The sequence below is a fragment of the Notothenia rossii genome (assembly GCF_949606895.1).
Source record: "Notothenia rossii genome assembly, chromosome: 9".
In the NCBI taxonomy this organism is placed as follows: domain Eukaryota; kingdom Metazoa; phylum Chordata; class Actinopteri; order Perciformes; family Nototheniidae; genus Notothenia; species Notothenia rossii.
Genome location: NC_136907.1, coordinates 9,755,802 through 9,774,759, shown reverse-complemented (window position 1 = coordinate 9,774,759; position 18,958 = coordinate 9,755,802). Strand labels below are relative to the sequence as shown.

At 39.5% G+C, this 18,958-nt stretch overlaps 2 protein-coding genes across 4 annotated transcripts; both read right to left on the bottom strand.

The window, feature by feature from the left end:
* Window positions 1-588: 588 nt before the first annotated feature.
* Window positions 589-7,973, bottom strand: rskrb (ribosomal protein S6 kinase related b). Its single transcript, XM_079649720.1, has 13 exons — window positions 7,715-7,973; window positions 5,934-6,224; window positions 5,748-5,831; window positions 5,462-5,530; window positions 4,723-4,792; window positions 3,796-3,903; window positions 3,308-3,348; window positions 3,117-3,144; window positions 2,814-2,903; window positions 2,574-2,662; window positions 2,225-2,335; window positions 1,694-1,807; window positions 589-1,584 (listed from the first exon to the last, which is right to left on the bottom strand). Exons 1-13 carry the CDS (start codon window positions 7,742-7,744, stop codon window positions 1,348-1,350), a joined length of 1,362 nt encoding a protein of 453 aa, XP_079505846.1. The 5' UTR covers window positions 7,745-7,973; the 3' UTR covers window positions 589-1,347.
* A 537-nt stretch (window positions 7,974-8,510) lies between these two features.
* On the bottom strand, window positions 8,511-17,245 carry cct8 (chaperonin containing TCP1, subunit 8 (theta)). 3 transcript variants are annotated; one of them, XM_079649717.1, is made up of 16 exons: window positions 17,015-17,245; window positions 16,141-16,231; window positions 15,805-15,884; window positions 15,411-15,560; window positions 14,918-15,098; window positions 13,574-13,635; window positions 13,347-13,484; window positions 12,364-12,542; window positions 12,180-12,246; window positions 12,010-12,097; window positions 11,794-11,909; window positions 11,452-11,523; window positions 11,167-11,331; window positions 10,326-10,445; window positions 9,714-9,845; window positions 8,511-8,792 (listed from the first exon to the last, which is right to left on the bottom strand). In XM_079649717.1, the coding sequence occupies exons 1-15, from the start codon at window positions 17,072-17,074 to the stop codon at window positions 9,738-9,740; spliced, it is 1,677 nt and encodes a 558-aa protein (XP_079505843.1). In that variant the 5' UTR covers window positions 17,075-17,245; the 3' UTR covers window positions 8,511-8,792; window positions 9,714-9,737. The 3 variants fall into 3 exon arrangements, with proteins under 3 accessions (XP_079505843.1, XP_079505844.1, XP_079505845.1); XM_079649718.1 differs by having other exon boundaries at window positions 9,718-9,845; XM_079649719.1 differs by lacking the exon at window positions 9,714-9,845 and having other exon boundaries at window positions 17,015-17,244.
* Window positions 17,246-18,958: the final 1,713 nt, after the last annotated feature.

Sequence of the window (18,958 nt, the reverse complement as noted above, 5' to 3'; positions counted from 1 at the left end):
CGATAAAGTACTATCTTATCTTATCTTATTATTTAGAAGCCAAATCCTGAATGGTTATGAGCAGGACCTGTAAAATCATATTTGTTATTTCTTGTAAGTGTAAAAGTTATTTCTTTTTGATTGTTTCGAGAAAAAAACCAGACAAACATGTCGCTGATGACGATGACTTAATATCTTATTTAAGGAAAATGTACGCTAGAAATGTTTTTTTAAGCTTCTTCTTGCCCCATGTTGAACATGACAGACTATTTGAGAGTTTATTTATTTTAATTTAAAAAAATTGTACTTTGTTATAATTATTAGTATAAGTAAAAAAAGAAAAATAAATATATATATATATTATTGCTGTATGTTATGTTTCTGACATGTTCAATAAATTGACAAAAAATAAATAAAAATATCTAAAGTATACATTCTAAAATGAAATTAAGTACAGCAAACCAATTGTACATGTCCACTGCTGGACTCAATGTCCTTTCTTAACCAAACACATGCAATGTTTCTGCAACAGTGTGGCGTAACTGAAGAAAAGTGATGCAATGACTGTTTCTTCAAGCCATCTCATACAGACAAAACCAAATCCAAATCCACAGGTCGCTCTACAGCAAGAGTTTACTATTCCATCTGTGCTATACGATCATTACAAAAATACATTGTAACATAACATATAACAACAAATAGCTTCCAAAATAGTCATATAAACTTTATAAAGAGGATGTATAAATAAGCATTTTTTTGGTGACAAAAAAAGCAAGCTCAGGATCACATGTCAGGTATTCTCAATACACTTCAGGGCATTATTTACAAAATCATAATACAACATGATCAGGTAAGTGCATAAAGGGGTGGTCAAAGGGTAGGGTTACAGCAGCCTAAGATAATAGAAAAGGATGATTCTGTCAAAATGTTAACTGGAAGTAAGCTAGGTGTCAAAATCAAGGCTGACATGGGAAACCTGCGGGTGCAACCCTGAGTCACAGGTAGTAAACTATTCAAACCATGATGAGTCACATGAAAACTGAAAAAATAGTGCAGTCTTTCTTGCACAAGTGTTGAGCAAATGCAGTAGGCTTAAAAAGGTGCTCATTGGAGAAAGGCAAAACAAGTAAAAAAACAACGTAAAATTCTCTTGTACAAGGGGGAGAGTGGGCTTTTTCGAATGCTAATCAGATTAATCATTCCTTTCTACACTAAAGTTCGAATTAAATGCAAATATAATTATTTTTAAGACATTTTACAAGGCGCACCACACCTGTGTGTAAGGGTGAATAAGTGTGCAGAAAATATACGTACATATAGGCCTCTAATTGTAGTGTTTAGGTAACAATACAGTTAACTTAATGTCCGTCACACAAACACTTCCCTGCGTGGGACTTTTTCCTGAGCAGATTGCAGTGGGGGTGCCGGGCCGGGGAGGGGTACAGCTGAGTGGGTTTGTGTGTCAGCATCCAGGTGTGTGTCCGGCGTGGCAGGCGGGCTGAGAAACGAGTCGTAGTCGAAGCCTTTGAGCGGCTGCAGGGACAAAGTTAGGCCTCGGCGAGCTTTGGCAGGTCGGTCTGGCCTTTCTCTCAGCTCCAGAATCACCTGGAAAGAGATTAGAAAACCACTCACTTCACTTTTCATCGTGAACATTTCCTCAACAATCTGACTGATGTTAGAGCAGCCAAAGTGATCCCAGACAGTCATCAGTTACCTCCACAGGCTGGCGTTGCAGCAGGGCGAGGTCAAAAGATGTTCCACGGAAGAAGGTTTGACGTTTAAAACGATCAAGGGTCCTTAGGCGGCGGCAGGGAGTTTTACACAGAAGCTGGACAGAGAAACATTTGTAGGTTATGGTATGACATCAAACTAGCCAGGCTAAACTAGATACTGGCCGTGTAAGGAAACTTAGTAGTAGCATTTTGAATTACTTTTTTTAAATACTTTGTAAAAACAAAACATTCAGATGTATATGTGATATGCATTTATAACAACATATCATACAAAATAGTCACACAGAAGCAATACACCCACTAACCTCTGTTTATTTAACTTATTTCAAAAAGTACACATAAACTACAGAAAAAAATTATAATAAAAGTATATTATTAATTTGAATTTCTATGGAAGTATAAATTAAGATGAACAAACAGCAATCCCCCTCGATTCTGGAGCATGTAGTCATATCATCTTACATTTGTATTTTAATGTTTTGTTGCAATATGTTTAGACTTTGTGTAATTACCTCTGTTAACAGCAAGGCCATCGGGGAGCTGAGGCTGAGGGGCATTTCGTAGGGGAACCACCTCACTTTCCTCAGCATACTGCAGTGGTCTGGTTCTGGAGGCATGGGGAACTGAGGAGGGATGGGGACACGTTCAGAAGGTCAGACTTTAACCATACTTTCAATGACTAGATTTAAGACAACATTCAAACATTTGGGGCCCTCTACATTTATATCATTTGATTTACTATTACAAACAACTATATTTTACACCAAAATCATTTAAAGCAAAATTCAATCTCTCATTCATTGTGAAAAATATCTGCTTATCATGCAAGACATGCCAATTCTACCGGCAACAAGATCTTACCTTCCCAGTAACCAATGAGAACAGCAGGATTCCCAGCGACCACCAATCAGCTGCGTGGTTGTAGGGTCCGCCACTGAGCACTTCTGGGGCTGCAGAGCAGACAGAGCGTGCTCAAAACACCGGATGTAGACTACTATATATTTGTACATAACCTTTATATTCACAACTTCGTATAAAAGATTAAAATAATGATCAAATGCTTAGTCTGTCAGTGTTTAGATGTTATGCAGTGTTTCTCACCCATGTATTGGATGGTTCCACAAATAGTAAAAGCTCTTCCTCCTCCCTCCAGGCGACGGGACAACCCAAAGTCAGCTAAGCGGATGTGTCCTAGAACAGACCATTTGCATGATGTGCATGTGACATGACATTTTATATGAGTTACTGGTGTAGTAATGTTCTAAATATTCCCCATCCTAACCAGATCTCCTTAGAATATACAGGGATACAAGGGCATTACATGATAGACTGATAGATGTTTCTTGTTCTGGAAGGTTCTCCTGCAGTCAGGAGTTATGCTGCTCTCTGCTGGTGTTTACTCACCATTGTCTGTCAACAGGATATTCTCCATCTACCAAAATAAGTCGTAAAAAAGAATGAATTGAACCCACATTCATATTAACCAATGTATTCAACTACTGTATATAAACAATAGTAATTTTGTAGCAGATTTTCCAGTGCATTAAAGGTCTTTTATTTGGGTCCAAAACGTATGATTAACCTCTCTCTCTTACCTTCAAATCTCTGTGAATGATCCCAAAGTCATGAAGAAAGCCTGCATAAAACCAGAAAAGAAAAACAAAAATATAAACTCAACTAGACTACTATATCCCAATGGCATATTTAAAACCCACTGCTTTGTTGCTCTGGGGGATCCTACCACAGATAAATGCTATTTTTATATTTACTTACATTAAATAGCTTTAACTAGGGAAACTTTCCAGTCATTACATTACATTTCACTAGTTAGACTCTTTTATCCAAAGTGACTTACATACATTCGGTACTGTGGACAATCCCTACAGGAGCAGTTTGGGGTGAAGCGTCTTGCCCAGGGACACAACGACATGCTGACTGCAGTGGGACTCAAACTTGCTACCCCCTGATTCGAGGTCCAGCACATTCTCCACTGAGCCACAGCCTCCCTTCTGATCTAACTATTTTAATATTTGAAGGAAACAGCTTGAGGTGTTAAATATAACAAATATTAGAGCATGCTCACCGAGTGCACATCCCAACTCGGCTGCAAACACTCGCACTGTGTCCTCTGAGAACTGACCAATCATCTGCCAGTAGGTGTACAGGTCTCCTGTGCTGCAGTAGTCACACACTGCGGGGGAAGAGACAGCGTTAAAACATGCTTTGTCATGCAATGAGAGGTGTGACGGACGGGTAGTGACGGTCAGCGGGATGTGGAACACACACTGGTGGAAGTAAAAGGAAAGAGGAACGTGATCTAGAAGTGAGGAGAGTGTAAAACTATTTTCCAAAACAAATTCAAAAGGTGACTCACTGTTTTCAGTAAGTCTGCCAAGCACACAGTTTCTAAAAGTGGGGTAAATAGGGAACAAGTACGTGTTTGGAATAATCGACCGTCCCTTGAGATATTAATCTAGCCTCAAGAAGCCACCCTCTTTAATACAGAAGGATGTCTTTATACAATCTTAACTTGCTCACAAGCCCTACAGGTATGGCTTAGTAATTCAGTCATGGTTCACTATTCGAGCGAGCGCCCTCTCCTGCGCGTGCACGTGTTGAGATGCAGTGTTCAACATCTGGTTCCCGGGCCAACTTTGCTCCCTTTTTCTCACAGGGAGTAGGGTAACACACTTTCAGAGTCAGTGGCTGATTTGGTAAAAAAAGGGTAAAGGCTCCTGAAGAGAGGGAAAAGGAGGTAAAGCAGATATAGGACGCACAGACAGTAGCAGATTGGGATTGTAGGGATTCAAGTCTCAAAGCAAAACAACCAGAAGAAGAAGACTTCATTTAATCTTTTTTATTTTGGTTGTATTGTTCTCGCTGTTGGGTCTGGTACTTTGGGTAGATTCTGGAGACGACTACCAGTGTTGAGGAGAGGAAAAGGCAGAGTGAGGGGTTTTGGGATAGTGGATCTGAGTTGGATTGGGTCAGTGGTCTTTTGCTGACTCACTAATGTAGACGTGGCGCTGAGTCTGCCAGCAGTCCTGCAGGTCATGGACAAATGGGTGGCGGACCTGACGCTGCGGGCAAAGTTCCAAGATCAACGTGAAAATCTCAAATAGGGCCAATGAACAAAGAGAGGGCCATTTACTGGATTATAAACTAATAAACTAAGTATGTCAATCTGTAAAACAGTGGTTACAGGTCAATCAAACATGCTTTCATAAACTGTGGTAGGGGTTAAGTCCTTTATTTTTGTTGTCAGTGCCTATTAACTTTAATCTGCGCTTATGTATGTACTTTTGTGTGTTTATGGGTTTGTTTTAATGTGCTTTCCATTGGACTGATTATATTTAATATGCTCCTCTGTTACTGTGTTTCAATTGTGCTTATGTGTTTTAAACGTGCTTATGTGTTTTAAATGTGTTCATGTGCTCGAGTCCTTTTAATGCCATCAACCTGCCGGAGAGTGCTGATGTAAATTAGCCTCAATGGCTAAATCTGATACGTTTACATAATGGATTCAAGTGCTTATTCATGTGCATTGTCCCATTTTAAATGAATAAATAAATACATACTAACTAACTAACTAACTAACTGACTGACTAATGAACTTGTTTTCCAAGATATGATTAAGCTTATAACTTCAGTAACTTTGAGTATTATTGATGAAATTCATAGACATAAAATTGGCATGTTCAAGATGTACCAATTCACAGTGACTCTCAGGGTCTTTTCATATTACCCACCTGAACAATAACCTCTTCTTTTGACTGCTCCAACACCCCGAGTCTTAGAATCTCTGATTTGGGTATAACCTGTTGGACGACAAAAATACTGACGTGAGATAAGACTACTTAGCAGCTTTAAGTTAAAACCAACCTACATGTACAGTATGTCATACTGTCGAACTTTTCAACTTTAACTTATTTGCAAGCAGTATACAATTTTTTCATGAATTATTAAACTGGCAGTGTATTTGTGGCGTTGGTGAATAAACACAATTAAAATGTGAGATTCAGTCAGCAGACTCACTTTGACAGCATAGGTTTTCTGCTTAGCTTTGTCCTTCACTTTCAGAATGGGCCCAAACGAACCTTTGGCAATGTAACTCATCACCTGGTGGAGTAACAAACGTGACAGAGTCAGAGAGATACAGACACTATCCAATCATATCCAGCCTTACACATTGCAGGTGTCTATGTTTGAATTGAGATCTACCTGGAAGTGTTCGTGCCCAGGCACATTTCTATGGGGGAATTCGGGCAGGAACATGATAATGAACCCCGGCAGGCTCCACTCTGCTCTCAGCTTTCCAGGGCCGACTCCCGCCAGCCTCAGCACGTGATCGGGGATGTCGGAGTCCTTGCCTTGGAGCATTCGTCCCTGACCCAGACGCAGGGCAGGTTGTGCCAGGCGACAGATGCCTGCTGGGATGGACAGCCCCATGTTGGAGAGGAAGCACCGCCACCCAGAGGAGAAGTCTTCATCCTCCTTCCCTTCAGCGGGCTTCTGGAGAAGGGACAAGGGAAAAAATATGCACCAAGAAGCATTATGGGGATTGTAGTGGGTAATGCTTTTGAAAGCAGCTCAACGCCTGACTCCTATATAGACTTCTTGCACTATTTTTTCATTTTATTTTATTATACATGTTGCATCGTTGGAGGAGCTCGGGTGATAGTATTTTCATTGCCATTTCTAAACTGTAGCTTATGTGCATTAAAACCTTTGAATCTTTGAAAACCAATAACCAGAGTTTTTTCTCAGCGGGTGCCTCGCTGAGTGACAACATCCGGAAGAGACAATATGCTTCCAATACCTACTGTACTGTATGGGATTTATGTAATAATAACACAGAGAAATGTTAGTGTGCACATAAAAATAGTGCAAGTTAATACAAATAAAATAGAAATAGTGCTAGAAGAGTCTATGTAGGGCAAATCTGGTTTGTTTACTAAAAAAACAGGTATTTTGCTTTACATTGCTAAAATAAAGTAATTGATATACACTGATAATCTTATAATTGCTTTGTTTATTCATTTGTGTATGTTTCATTTTTTCCTTTCTATGAAATATTTAACCTGAGATCGGAAAAATAGGTTTAATTCAAGTGCACCACCTGATTTTAAATGTATAGTAATCGCAGTCTTACACACACACACACACACAGGCACGCACGCACGCACGCACGCACACACACACACACACACACACACACACACACACACACACACACACACACACACACACACACACACACAGACACACCAATAATTATCCCTCTATAATTATCATATATTGTAGTTTGGAACAAGTATGTTAATAAATAAATACTTGTAGGCCTATGCTATCCCAAAAAACAAACACGACAAGATTGGGGATTGTCTCTCGTATGATTTAAAAAGAGAAAAAGATACACAAATTGACCCAATCTGCAGTCACTGGGTCACACAAACCTTCCCCCCCTCTCTGCCCCTGGGCTGCACAACATATCTGATGCTCGTTGGTGCAAGATGTGTGCAATCAACCGTGCAGGATGTTATAATCATCAGAGCCAGATGAAGGGACAAATATATAAAGTCACTCAGCAGAAATAACTGTCAGTGCAAAATCCGCACGCGAGACATCTGGCGGGGCAGTTTTAGGGTTAGAAAGAATAGAATGTTGTGTGTTATTACAAGGCGTTTCATTGCCAATATATAGATTTCACATGTCCGGAAGTGTGAACATGTTTCCTTCAAAGTAAAAGCGTAAATATTATAGGGACATTTAGAGACAACAATGACGATTTTAGGAGATAACATCGAGTATAATATAAACAACATATTTTCAATAAACTACACAACTGTATAACTTTATTTCTGTTTACGGCTGAAACCCCCCCATCCGGGTCTGTCACCGTCGTTGCTGCCTCGTGATGTTGGGAACCAAATCATAACCATGGAAACCGGGAAACCCAGCACGTGCGTCACACCTGAGCAATGGTAACCAGCCTTACTCACCTTCCTGTTTTTACTGCTGTCGGCCCCCATCACTGTGACAGGACATCAGCACTTCAAAACTCGTCCGGACACCTCACATTTGGCTGCGCTCCTCCATCGTAGCCATTAAACAGTTTCGTGCACAACAGTTTCAGTTTAAAAAAAACAAGACACTTAAATATACTCTTTATCACGTTTTCAAGCTCGCTGCAGGTGTACAATGAGCTAGATATGGCGACAGAAACGAGTTAATCCTCTGTAGGGGCAACGTAATCGCAAATCCGCCCATATCTCTGCCATCCAATGAGACTGCGACCTGGTGAGTTCGGCTCCCTCTGCTGTAACCAGACCATCGATTCAACATACAAGGGACAATTTATATGATCGTTTACATTATTTGCATAGCAGACCTCATGGAGTTTGTTTGTTTGCATGGAACAAACAATTGCATGCATCAATACAACTATAAACGGATTGTGTAGTATTCATTCTGTAGTCATCAACCTCTCTTCAATTTGCGTGTTCTATAAATAAACCAGTGCATGCATAATTTCTGCTGCCCCACTAAATGCTCAGAGCAAACACACGGGGAAACACCAAAGGTAAAGACATGCATGTTTGTACTGATTTATGAGCTTCAACGGAAGGAGCAGGAGATGTAACCATGTCATGTATAGTAATAATGTACCATAATGGTAAATCTTACAAGTGACATTTAATATTTTCCAATTGATGACGATTGATCAAAGTATATGGACATAACACAGCAAACCCAATTTCTGAGTGACATGAAGTAAAAACAAAATCCAAACCAAGATGATAGCCCAAGTGCCTTTTATTTGGGACTACGAACAAAAAAAGCAAACAGTGCCATCCATACATTTTACTTTCACATATTTGTTAATGTGTGGTCATTTCTACAAAATGACCCAAACTGTTGAACTTTAAATAAACAAGTAGAAAAGGGTTTTGTGAATCCATGTGGGGGCGTTCAGGGTCTAAGGGGCATCAGCTGCACTCAGATTCAGTCATCCTCATCAAAGTCCTTCCTGCCACCCTGGGGGGGTTTGGGTCCCCCTGCTGGTTTGGCCATGATGATCTGGAAGAAGAAAAGAAGGTTTCAGTCAGTCTCTACCAGCTGGAATCTAGAGCACAGATCCACGCAGCAGGATGAAGGCTCTGGAGCAGGCAGGTTCACAGATAGTTCAACTAAAACATTCATGTTAAACAGAAGTGAGCATGGGAAGAAACCCCGAAATAAATATTAAAATTATTTGCTTGGATTTATATGCTTAAATAACAATGCAGGTTATATTTTCAAAGTGAAAAAGCAGATTTAAATCCTTAAAGGATACCCAGGAGGACCATCTATAGTGGTGAAATATTGATCATCTCAGTTTTTCTAAGAAACAAAATGTGCCAACATGGGATAATGCTTTTCAAACGAAACGTGAAACACAAATTAAAGATCAAATCTCCATTCAGTTATTAATCGAAGAATGAAGGAGTCTGTACTGGGGCAGAAAACCATGATCATCATAGCCTGGGATTTTCTTGAATTTAAAATATTCTTAGTTTGTTATTGAAAAAGTGGGCTGGACCTTCTGGCTTCAGGTTTGTTTACTGATAAAGTAGTGATTAAAAAATGCCCACCAGGCAACAAAGCCACTTTACCATCTTGAGCCCTTCATCTCTTACCTTTTTATTAAATGACATTAAGTTACATGCAACATTTTGAAATTCACTTCCACTGCAATGTACATATGTAATGAGTGCATGCAGCATGCCATCACACCATACTGTTTAGTGCAAGTGATTTAGTTCGCTGCCAGTGACACACTTTATATTAAAAACACCCTTGAGGTGGCTGAATGCTGCAGCTCAACATTTCCTTGCAAGTACTTCTGTATCACACCCGGTGTTAGTAGTGACAGGCACAAAAACCAACAATTCAAACTTCAGTTTCCTGTGAGCGAGTGAGTTAGAGAAATAAAAATCACACACGCAATCCAGGACCTACTGACGGAGGTTGTGTGTTCGCCCTCTAATGGTGAGTTTCAAAATTATCAGGTGCTTCGTCCCACTCGTCCTTGTCCCAATGGCCTCTCTGTTTTGGAGTTTTGGGTCCCCCTGCAGCCTTAGCCATGATGATCTGCATCGCACATATCAACTAACATCAACTACCTGGTGGAGACTCATCATTCACAAAGGCTTGCACAGTAACACTTCATCTGCCGACTTTAAGAAAATGCTTAGCTTTACGTCTAACAGTAAACAAATAAAACTGAAAAGAAACAAGTGAAGGGACAAAAGTCATCTGCCATGTGAGCATGTGCACCGGATAAAACAATGTCAAGTCTGGAGTCTTTGGAAACCAGAAACATAAATATGAATTGCAGCACCGCACTCCAGTTGTTGTGTTGCACCTGTTATTGCTCCGAAACAAGAAGGCTTAGTTTAACTACTCAAAACATAGTTAAAAACATGGTGAAATAAAACCCTAAAAGTATTAAGATATAGTGAATACATTTGTAAATATGGATGAAGCGGAATGTGATGAAGTTGAAGATAAATTATTCAAAATTTTTTTTTTTTTTTTTTTTTTTAATCATCCGCAAGTATTTGTACACACCTGGTCCACTCTCAGTACTGTGATGGCAGCGTTGGTAGCCAGTTTGACGCCCCAGTGTTTGACCAGGTAAGGCTCCAGGATACCAGCCTCAAGCATGTCCTTCACAGCAGGGCCTTCTCCCTGAACACAACATCACATCCACATCATCAATACCATGACAGTTCAATAAATCCCCAACAATGTATGAATCACCAGACTCAGACACTTTCATCCCACAGGCCATAAGAATGTTAAACACCTGAACTTTTGAAAGAACATGCATAACATTCATCTGTTTGCAAATCACTTATATCAATATTCCAATTACTGTATAGAGACTATTCTGCACAGTTTCTATCATATCATTTTATTTACTTGCACTATTTTATCCGTTTTATTGTGTTGCACTGTTGGAGGAGCCTGTGACCTAAGATGTTCATTGTCATAACTATACTAGCTACACACACATGACCATAAAAGCCTTGAATCATCATCTGTGAATAGAACAAGTGAACATTTGCTTGGTTAGATTTCTTGAAATAAGAAGGGATATTTAGTTAAATCAGATCTTGTAATTAGCTGGGGGAACTCATTTTGAACTATATTTGCCAGAATCAGGAAATGTTGGGTTAGAAAATAAGCCGCAAATGCTTAAAAGTTTTCTGATGAATATGTAAAATAAAGAAAAGAAGATGTGTTTCATCTGAGATACAACTCAAAATAAGATTAGAGTTTTTGTAGTGTAGGGCGCTTTTTTAACATGTTTAATGCTTAAACATGGCAAAATAAACAAAGACTTGGATGATGAGCAGGTCAACTCTTCATTTTTAATATTTGTTCTGAACAATGTACAGACACACACCTCAATGTCAAAGCCGACGTTTTTGTTCCCCTCGTGATGTGCGGAGTACAGTTTAGAGAGGAGCTCGCTCCCCTTCACTCCAGAGTTCTCAGCCAGCGACCGCGGCACAGCCTCGAACGCTTCAGCGAACTTCTTGATGGCGTACTGCTCCAGACCCGGGCAGGACTACAGGAGAGAAGAAAAGGTCACGGGTCTGCAATTCATCAGCAAGTCAGGCAGTAAAGAGAAAACGAGGCATCGATCTGAACGCGGTGCACTTCCATTTATGGACTTAAATGTTTGTACCTCTCCATATTCAGTGATCCGTTTGGCGAGCTCGATCTCAGTGGCTCCAGCTCCAGGGATCAGACGCTTGTCCTAGAAACGGGGACAGACAGAAACTTTAGCAGCTGTGCCGGCCACAGAGTAACTGGAAATACATGCAGAGTTAACCTTACTCTGAGGCATAACAGAAGTCGATAGAAATCCATTTGACTGCTGAAATATTCTTAATGTTTAAAGTCCTTTAAATACATTTTGAGGAGACCCTCGTCAATGTCTCACGCTTGTATCTTTCTTGGCCAATAAAAAGATATTCCTTCATTTGTATTTTCTTATTACTCACATTGCAAAATAGCTTTCACTTACCCTGATCAGAACCTTGAAGGTGTTGACTCCATCATCAACAGCCCTCTCAATGTCGTCCATCAGGTTGTCGGTGGAGCCTCTGATCACCACCGTTGAGATGATGCCATCCTCTTTCTCTGTTCGACACAATCAAGAACACACACAATGAGCCTTCAACTCATAGGGAGAAAAGAAAAGATTTAAAATAAAGACTCCTAAAAAAAAAAAAGGGGGTACCGTGTTTGAAGACCACCACCTGAGTGTCCCCCACCTCTGACAGGTAAACGCTGTCACAGTGACCCATCTCATCTGGAGTTGGCGCCGTCTAAGAGAGCAGAACAGAAGCGTTATGGAGATATCATTGACTTGTGATGGTTTCTGTCTGAAGGAAACCTGATGGCACTCACCATCCTGGGCAGTGCTACAGCTCCCACTGTCTTGCACAACCTCCTGAGGTCCCACTTGGAGTTCAGCCTGGTCGGGGAAGAAGGGGGAGTTAGGACTCGGCAGTGCATCGTGATAAAAGTATAGTCATATTATCCAATCTCCATTATATTTCAGTTATTTGGACGCTTCTCTTCTGGTTCTTACCTGACCACCATGAGGTCGTACTTGTTGGCGTAGTGAAGCGCCATGTCAGCCACTTTCCCCCCGGTTACCACCACGTTGGCACCAGCTTCCTTGATGGCCTTCACCTGAGCCTCCATCATTTCCTCCTCTCCCTTACTGAACTCCATGAGCTCCTTTGCATTATTGATAAGCACTGTGCCCTGAGAGACAAACAAAGACCATTGTTGGCACCCGAGAACAGACCACCTTCAGAGCCCATTTGTTCCACAGCAGTCACTTTGACTTTTCAGGGTAGGAAGAGCCCAACTGTTACTAGGATCGTTTATAACACTTTGCACAATATCATGACTCTGAAACTGAAGCTGCCAAATGATGTTTGGCCATTATATGATTTATATTTAAGCTTCTCTCGCTTTGACATGCCAAAAATACATTTAGATATTAAATACCAGATCAAGTGGAGAGAGACCACATCCATAAAACTAGTCAAGCTGACCCTACAGCCCGTGCAGACTGGAGTCCAATGTATTAGTTTTCCCACTACATTGACAACAGGTCTTTGAATATCTGGAGAGATTCACCAAAAACCAAACGAGAAAAAAAACAACAATGTTAAGATCAATTAGTTATTTATGTTTTAAATAAAGATGAATGTGTTCTTGTATTAATATCACTTTATAAGCATAATACGTTACATAGTTTGTTAATTTTGGCTGTCTTTTCAAACTAAAATGGTCCTGACGTCCTCTACAGTGGACATACTGTAACATTTAAAAATGTAATAAAATGTAAAAAAGTCTAAATTGAAAGATATTTTTTTAACCCTAAATAGGTAGGGGATAAAATTAAAATAAGTATTGGAGAAATTTTTTTTCCCTCGGATCCCAGGAGGATATAGTCAATTATTTATTTTAAATAGCTAATATTTCAATAGAAACCCTGCATAGGTTGGAGAGATTCAGATTAGTTTAAAAGCATCAAAGAGATACTGGACTCTTCCTCACCTTGGTCTCTGTCACCATGCAGTCGAAGGGGCAGGAGTAGACGGCGAGCTTGGCGTCTTTAACTGATGTTATATCTCCCTCCGCTTCCTTCTTGAAAACCATGCCATGTAGCACGGTGGACGATGTCAACCCACAGCCCTGAAAACACCACAGACATTGATTTAGAGCCAAAAAAAAAACACAGCAAAAAAACAAAAAATACTTTTAAAAAGGATAATGCTGCTTACCAAAATCTTGCATACTCTGACACCATCAACATTGAAATTGCCGGACTCTGGGAAGATGGACACTGAAAGACAACCCAGTAAGGAAAAGAAAGTTAAAATACAGAATGAATACATACATTAACCTGTTAAGCCCCGAGCCTGTTTGTCAGGTCTCAGGCTCGATAATGACATTCCCAGAACAAATGACCATATCTTCACTTCTAAAAAAGGGGTAAATGAATAATCTTTCTCCTCAAAGCAATGATAAACCTGTGAGTTGGATGTAGAACAGTCAGAATCAATATGGATGTTTTTATTTTAAAGTAAATTCAGATTGAACATAGTAAAAAAAAAAAATGTAAATTATAGTGTCCGTCCAAAAAGAAAAAAATACTTATATTGAAAACCACCCTTGAATGATGGGATAGTAGACTAAAAGCTTTAGGAATCCAAACTATAACATAATAAGTACCCTGTATTAAGATTGATGCAAAACAAGTGAAATTTGACATTTTTAGAGAGATTTAGAAAAAAAACCCACTTCTGGGGTCATTTGGGTGGATTTTCCATATCTCTGACCCCCCTCGGTCGATTTTGATGATTGACATCTCTTTTTAACCGTTAGAGCCAATAGAATCGAGGGGAAGTTCCTAAAATCCATCTAAACGTTACCCATTGGTGAATGAGTGCTGCGCAGCCAGAAGGCCCCGTAACCGGAAGCTGCGATGCACTATGGTAGCTATCATAGCAGCCATATATGAAATCTCCATTTTTGACATAAAAATGGAATGATGGATTATCAGTAATCATTTAAAAGTGACAAAGACAGATTGGATTAACCTTCAGCAGCGTTTTTATCGTTTTAATGCCATTGAACACGACTTTTGATCAGAAAACAGCTAAGGTGAGACAATGTCCCGTGAATGCTCCGTATTGTGATGTCTGTGTTTTCTTCCCCTGTCGCGAGTTCTGATCGCTCAGTGATGATAGCAATACCTATAGAATCTGTGGAATCTCAGCTTTTTATCAGATATCTTGTTTGTGCATCTTTCTGTTTGTGCAGTTACGATAAGTAATAAGGGTATTTTTGCTTTGAGTTCTGTGCTACGTGCTTTAGCATATTTTCGCTCAGGGCTCATTTAGAGGCTTCTTGTGAGACTTGTGCTTTGTTTCGGTAAAAATTGTTCATATCTTCAGTCAGCTGAGTTTATAACCGTTAAGTGAGTATGACACATTAATAGGTTTTTAAAGATATTAAGAAGCCCTGAGATACAGTTTTGTGAAAAAACTAACCGCCGGACCCGGATTAGGGTCCTCGGTAAGTATTCATAAATATCTTTGAGGAGTTCTGTATTGATGACTCACCACAGGCCTGGGCGATGAGGTTGGCGAGGAAGTCTTCATTACCGTACTGTTTGCTCATGACTGCTGTGCGGATAAGAGCCGTTGCCTCCTTAATATCATGGAGGTTCTCGGCTTTGGAACATACGCAGTCGGCCATGATGGCCAGAGTCTTTTTACACGCCATCTCATAGCCGTCAATCACCTGTTTCACAGAGGGAAGAAGACACTGAGCAAAAAGCAGCAAACCATTTCTTTAGGATCCAGAAAGAAAGTGTCTTTACCATTAACCTTAAACAAATCAGTATTATATTTAAAAGTGGTGCCTTAAAATGTTTTAATTTCTCAGTCCAAAACCCAATATTTTTTTGTTAAATATGATGTAAGCAAAACATATAACAAAATATTGGAGAAGTTGGAAGCAGAACTTTCTGATTGCATGCAAAACTACTTAAATGACCAGAATTGATGATCAAATACTTGGATAGTTTTCCTGCAATATTTTTTTTGTATGTACCTCTGACACTGACAGGCCCATTCTGAGCAGCTCTTCAGCCAGCTCAAGCAGAGCTCCTGCAAACACCAGGACAAAGTTTGTACCATCTCCAACCTCCTGCTCCTGCATGTGGGATGCCATCACAACCATTTTAGCGGCTGGATGCTGAACCTATTAAAAAGAAAAAGTACAAGAATTAGATTTGGTGATTAATGGGGCAAACATGCAAAGTAAAAAAAGCTCATATAGAATAATTGTTCACGCTATGGTTAAAACTGTTATTAAAAAAGGCTCAAATGTAATACTAAAGTAAACAAATACTGTTACTACAAAAGGAGTATTATTAATATATGTAAACAGTTACATTTCCTCATTTATCATTCCTGTATTTGTTGCATATGTTAGGCATCGTTACCTCAAGCTCTCTGAGGATCGTTGCGGCGTCGTTGGTGACAAACAGCTTCTCCAAGTGGTTGATGACCATTTTGTTCATACCTAAAAATCAGAATCAAGTTTATTGTCAGGTACGTTTACACACACAAGGAATTTCATTTGGTGTATGGTGGTGCAGACATTAACAATCTCAGAATATAAATTGCAAGAGTAGGTCAAAGATATAATGATTATAAACTGCATGAACATGGCTCACAGCAAAAAGGCAACAATTTCATAGTTCAGCTGTCGCCGCTTTAGTTTATTTCTAAGTTTGAACTTAGATTTTAAACATATTTTCTCTTGGGTGTGAGCTTACCGTTTGGCCCATAGGCGGTGCGTGTGGTCTGAGAGAGCTCCTTGCAGGCTCTGATGTTGCGGTACACAGCCTCCTCAAGCCCGGAGTAGTGCTACGTTGGAGAACAAAGTAACTCAATTATGGTGATTTATAGAAGCAGGTGCATTGCATTTATTACATGTATTGTAATAAGCTAGTTAAACGGTATGGTCGTTTTTTTTTAGAGGAAGTTCTTGAACAGGGAATATATGAAAAGTAGCATTTTGGCTAACTATAGCATCTTTTATGCCATGTCATGAATTGGTCGTTTTTTTAATGTAAATTATCTCAAATAATCGCAACGTATGATGTCTGAGAAATAATACTTGTTTTGCATTTTCAATTAAAACTTATGGAAAACAATGCGTGTGAGAGTAACGGGACGACTCTATAAGAATTATTTTAATAGGGAATAAACAGCATCAAGAACTTGGACAACATGAAAAACATATGTGAAATGTGGTTAGTATGTTTAATTTCGTTATCAAAATAAATAATATAAAGCGAACTCGACAGTAAAACATCAGCATCTCTCAGACAGGCGATGTGACGATGTAAGAGAGCTAGCTAACGGCTAAATGGGTGTGACTGCTCTTCAATATTTAATTATAATTGCAGCAACAGTGCAGACATATACATCATGTTTAATAGCTAAAAGGGAGAGTACAAAAAAGACACAGCCTTTATAGTTCGTCGCAGCCCATGGTGCAGTAGCTCTACGCGGCCTGGCATCCTTCTAGAAGTCTCCCCACATGACTGTGAATGGGCATGCTAACACTAGCTAGGCTATATAGCATGCTAGTTCAAACCCGCACTCTAAGATACCAAACTCCTCCAACAAAATCTTTAAACTCACCTTGGCGCCATCCTTTAACATTTGGGCAAAGCCCGGAGCTTTGGGGACGTGGAGAGCCATTTTGTGATGTTTATCAGCCCCGGTATCTTGAAGAAGTTAGCCGCGGCGTGGGATCAGCTCCTGATACAAAGCCGGAGAGACAGAGGAGGAGCGACTGCAGCGAGGCGTGGGCTGCAGACGGGGAGCAGCGAGAGACAAACTGAACGATGCGCGTTTCACCTGCATCGACCACAACACACCACACAGTGGAGCTGTTGCCTTTATACAAGTAGTTGCATTGCTAAATCTAAAGCAAGCCCTCAGAAATCTCATAATTTATCTTCTTAATTTTCAACATAGGCGTCGCTAAAACGGCGTGTGCAATCTGGAGGACTGTTTACACTGTTGGGTGTATTTCTGGTAACCCAAGTGGCACAATTTGGACCGGCGACACGTTTAATATGAGTTATAATTGAATAGAAAATAGAATGGAAAGTGGCTTTTAGCTATAGTCTGGCCTATATAGCATCTCTTCTCTTTTTGAGAATAATGTATTTTTATGCATGGTCCATAAAATTATATAATAATAATAATAATAAAAACTATTTTCTATGCTTATATTGATGAAACTGACGGCTAGGCCTGTCACGATAATTTATTGTGTTGGACGATAAATTTTTCTGGAAATTATTGCGATAAACGATAATATTGTCGGCACCGTTTTAAGACCATTTTAGACATAATGATAATATATAATAATAATTCAAGTACATCCTTTCAAACATAACTTTTTATTGAACATTCAACATTGCAAATGAAATGTGAAATAATATTAAAATATATAAATTAATAAATAAAACTAATTAATTAAATTATAATAAATAAATGAAATCACACACAACCAAAACAATAAATTAAATAGTCAGGCTGGAAAACAGAGCTCTCTCTCTCATATATATATATATATATATATATATATATATATATATATATATATATATATAAATAAATAAATAAATAAATAAATATGAGCACACATTATCTCACAAGCAAAAAAAAACTCGTTAAAACAACAGTCAAGTGTACAGTCCACTGTCAACGACCCAGATGCCTCAACAGGCCATATCCAAATCTGTTTTTCTAAGTTTTCGAGCAAGGAACACCAACATGTTTGCATTGTCGGGTGGGGGCTCTCCATCTCCAGCTGCCGTGTTTGCTCCCAGCTGGAAACACGGAATGGGGTGGTTGTGTTTTAGGTGGTTTAAAATGCGTGGTATTGCCTGCTTTTGTCGCTACCTTTTTTAAACCAATGCGACTCACCGCCCGGCTGATTCAAGTCCGTAGGTTCGCCTCGTTGATTTGGTTTGAATCCAAAATACTGCCACACCGGAGAATCGAGATGTGTCGTTAGGTTTTGTAACCAATTCCATTTCACTTTAAATTCCCCGCGAGTAAGTCACACGTTGTCTCCCGCTTGACGCTATATTATTAATTTGGCTGCTACACTGCTGCACGTGCACGCGGAGTGTCCTGACCTGGCTGTGTGTCAGCCCCGCCCCTCACAGCGCGCCTGGCAGCCACAGCGCTCCAGGCTAAAATGCTGGTCACATCTTTATGAATTGTAAACGGCCATTTATCGAGCTCAGAAAAGTTATCGAGTCCATTATTATTTATCGTACGATAAGTCAATTTATCGATTATCGCGACAGGCCTACTGACGGCACTATTTCTGTTACTGTAGTACTGTATATTGGTCCTTTGGAACATTATATCTATCTATCTATAAATTGTTCAATATAATCAAACGTTATGTTCTAACCGTTAACAAATGAAATTGACTTATTGCTATTAATTGATTGTAAGAAGAGGAAATTCAATATTTACTCTGCTGGGTCATGCTTCTTTTACTGAAAGAATCTTTTTTTTAATACAGGGTTTCTGTGAAATATGCTTAATTTTACTTAG

Coding starts and splice junctions, on each gene's coding strand:
- rskrb (XM_079649720.1), bottom strand. CDS start 7,744: ATGGGGGCCGACAGCAGTAAAAACAGGAAG. Junction 5,832..5,933: donor CTGGGCACGAACACTTCCAG/GTAGATCTCAAT, acceptor TTACTCCACCAG/GTGATGAGTTACATTGCCAA. Junction 3,349..3,795: donor CGAGTTGGGATGTGCACTCG/GTGAGCATGCTC, acceptor GGTTTTATGCAG/GCTTTCTTCATGACTTTGGG.
- cct8 (XM_079649717.1), bottom strand. CDS start 17,074: ATGGCTCTCCACGTCCCCAAAGCTCCGGGCTTTGCCCAAATGTTAAAG. Junction 15,885..16,140: donor CACCGCCTATGGGCCAAACG/GTAAGCTCACAC, acceptor TCTGATTTTTAG/GTATGAACAAAATGGTCATC. Junction 13,485..13,573: donor TCAGAGTATGCAAGATTTTG/GTAAGCAGCATT, acceptor TGGTGTTTTCAG/GGCTGTGGGTTGACATCGTC.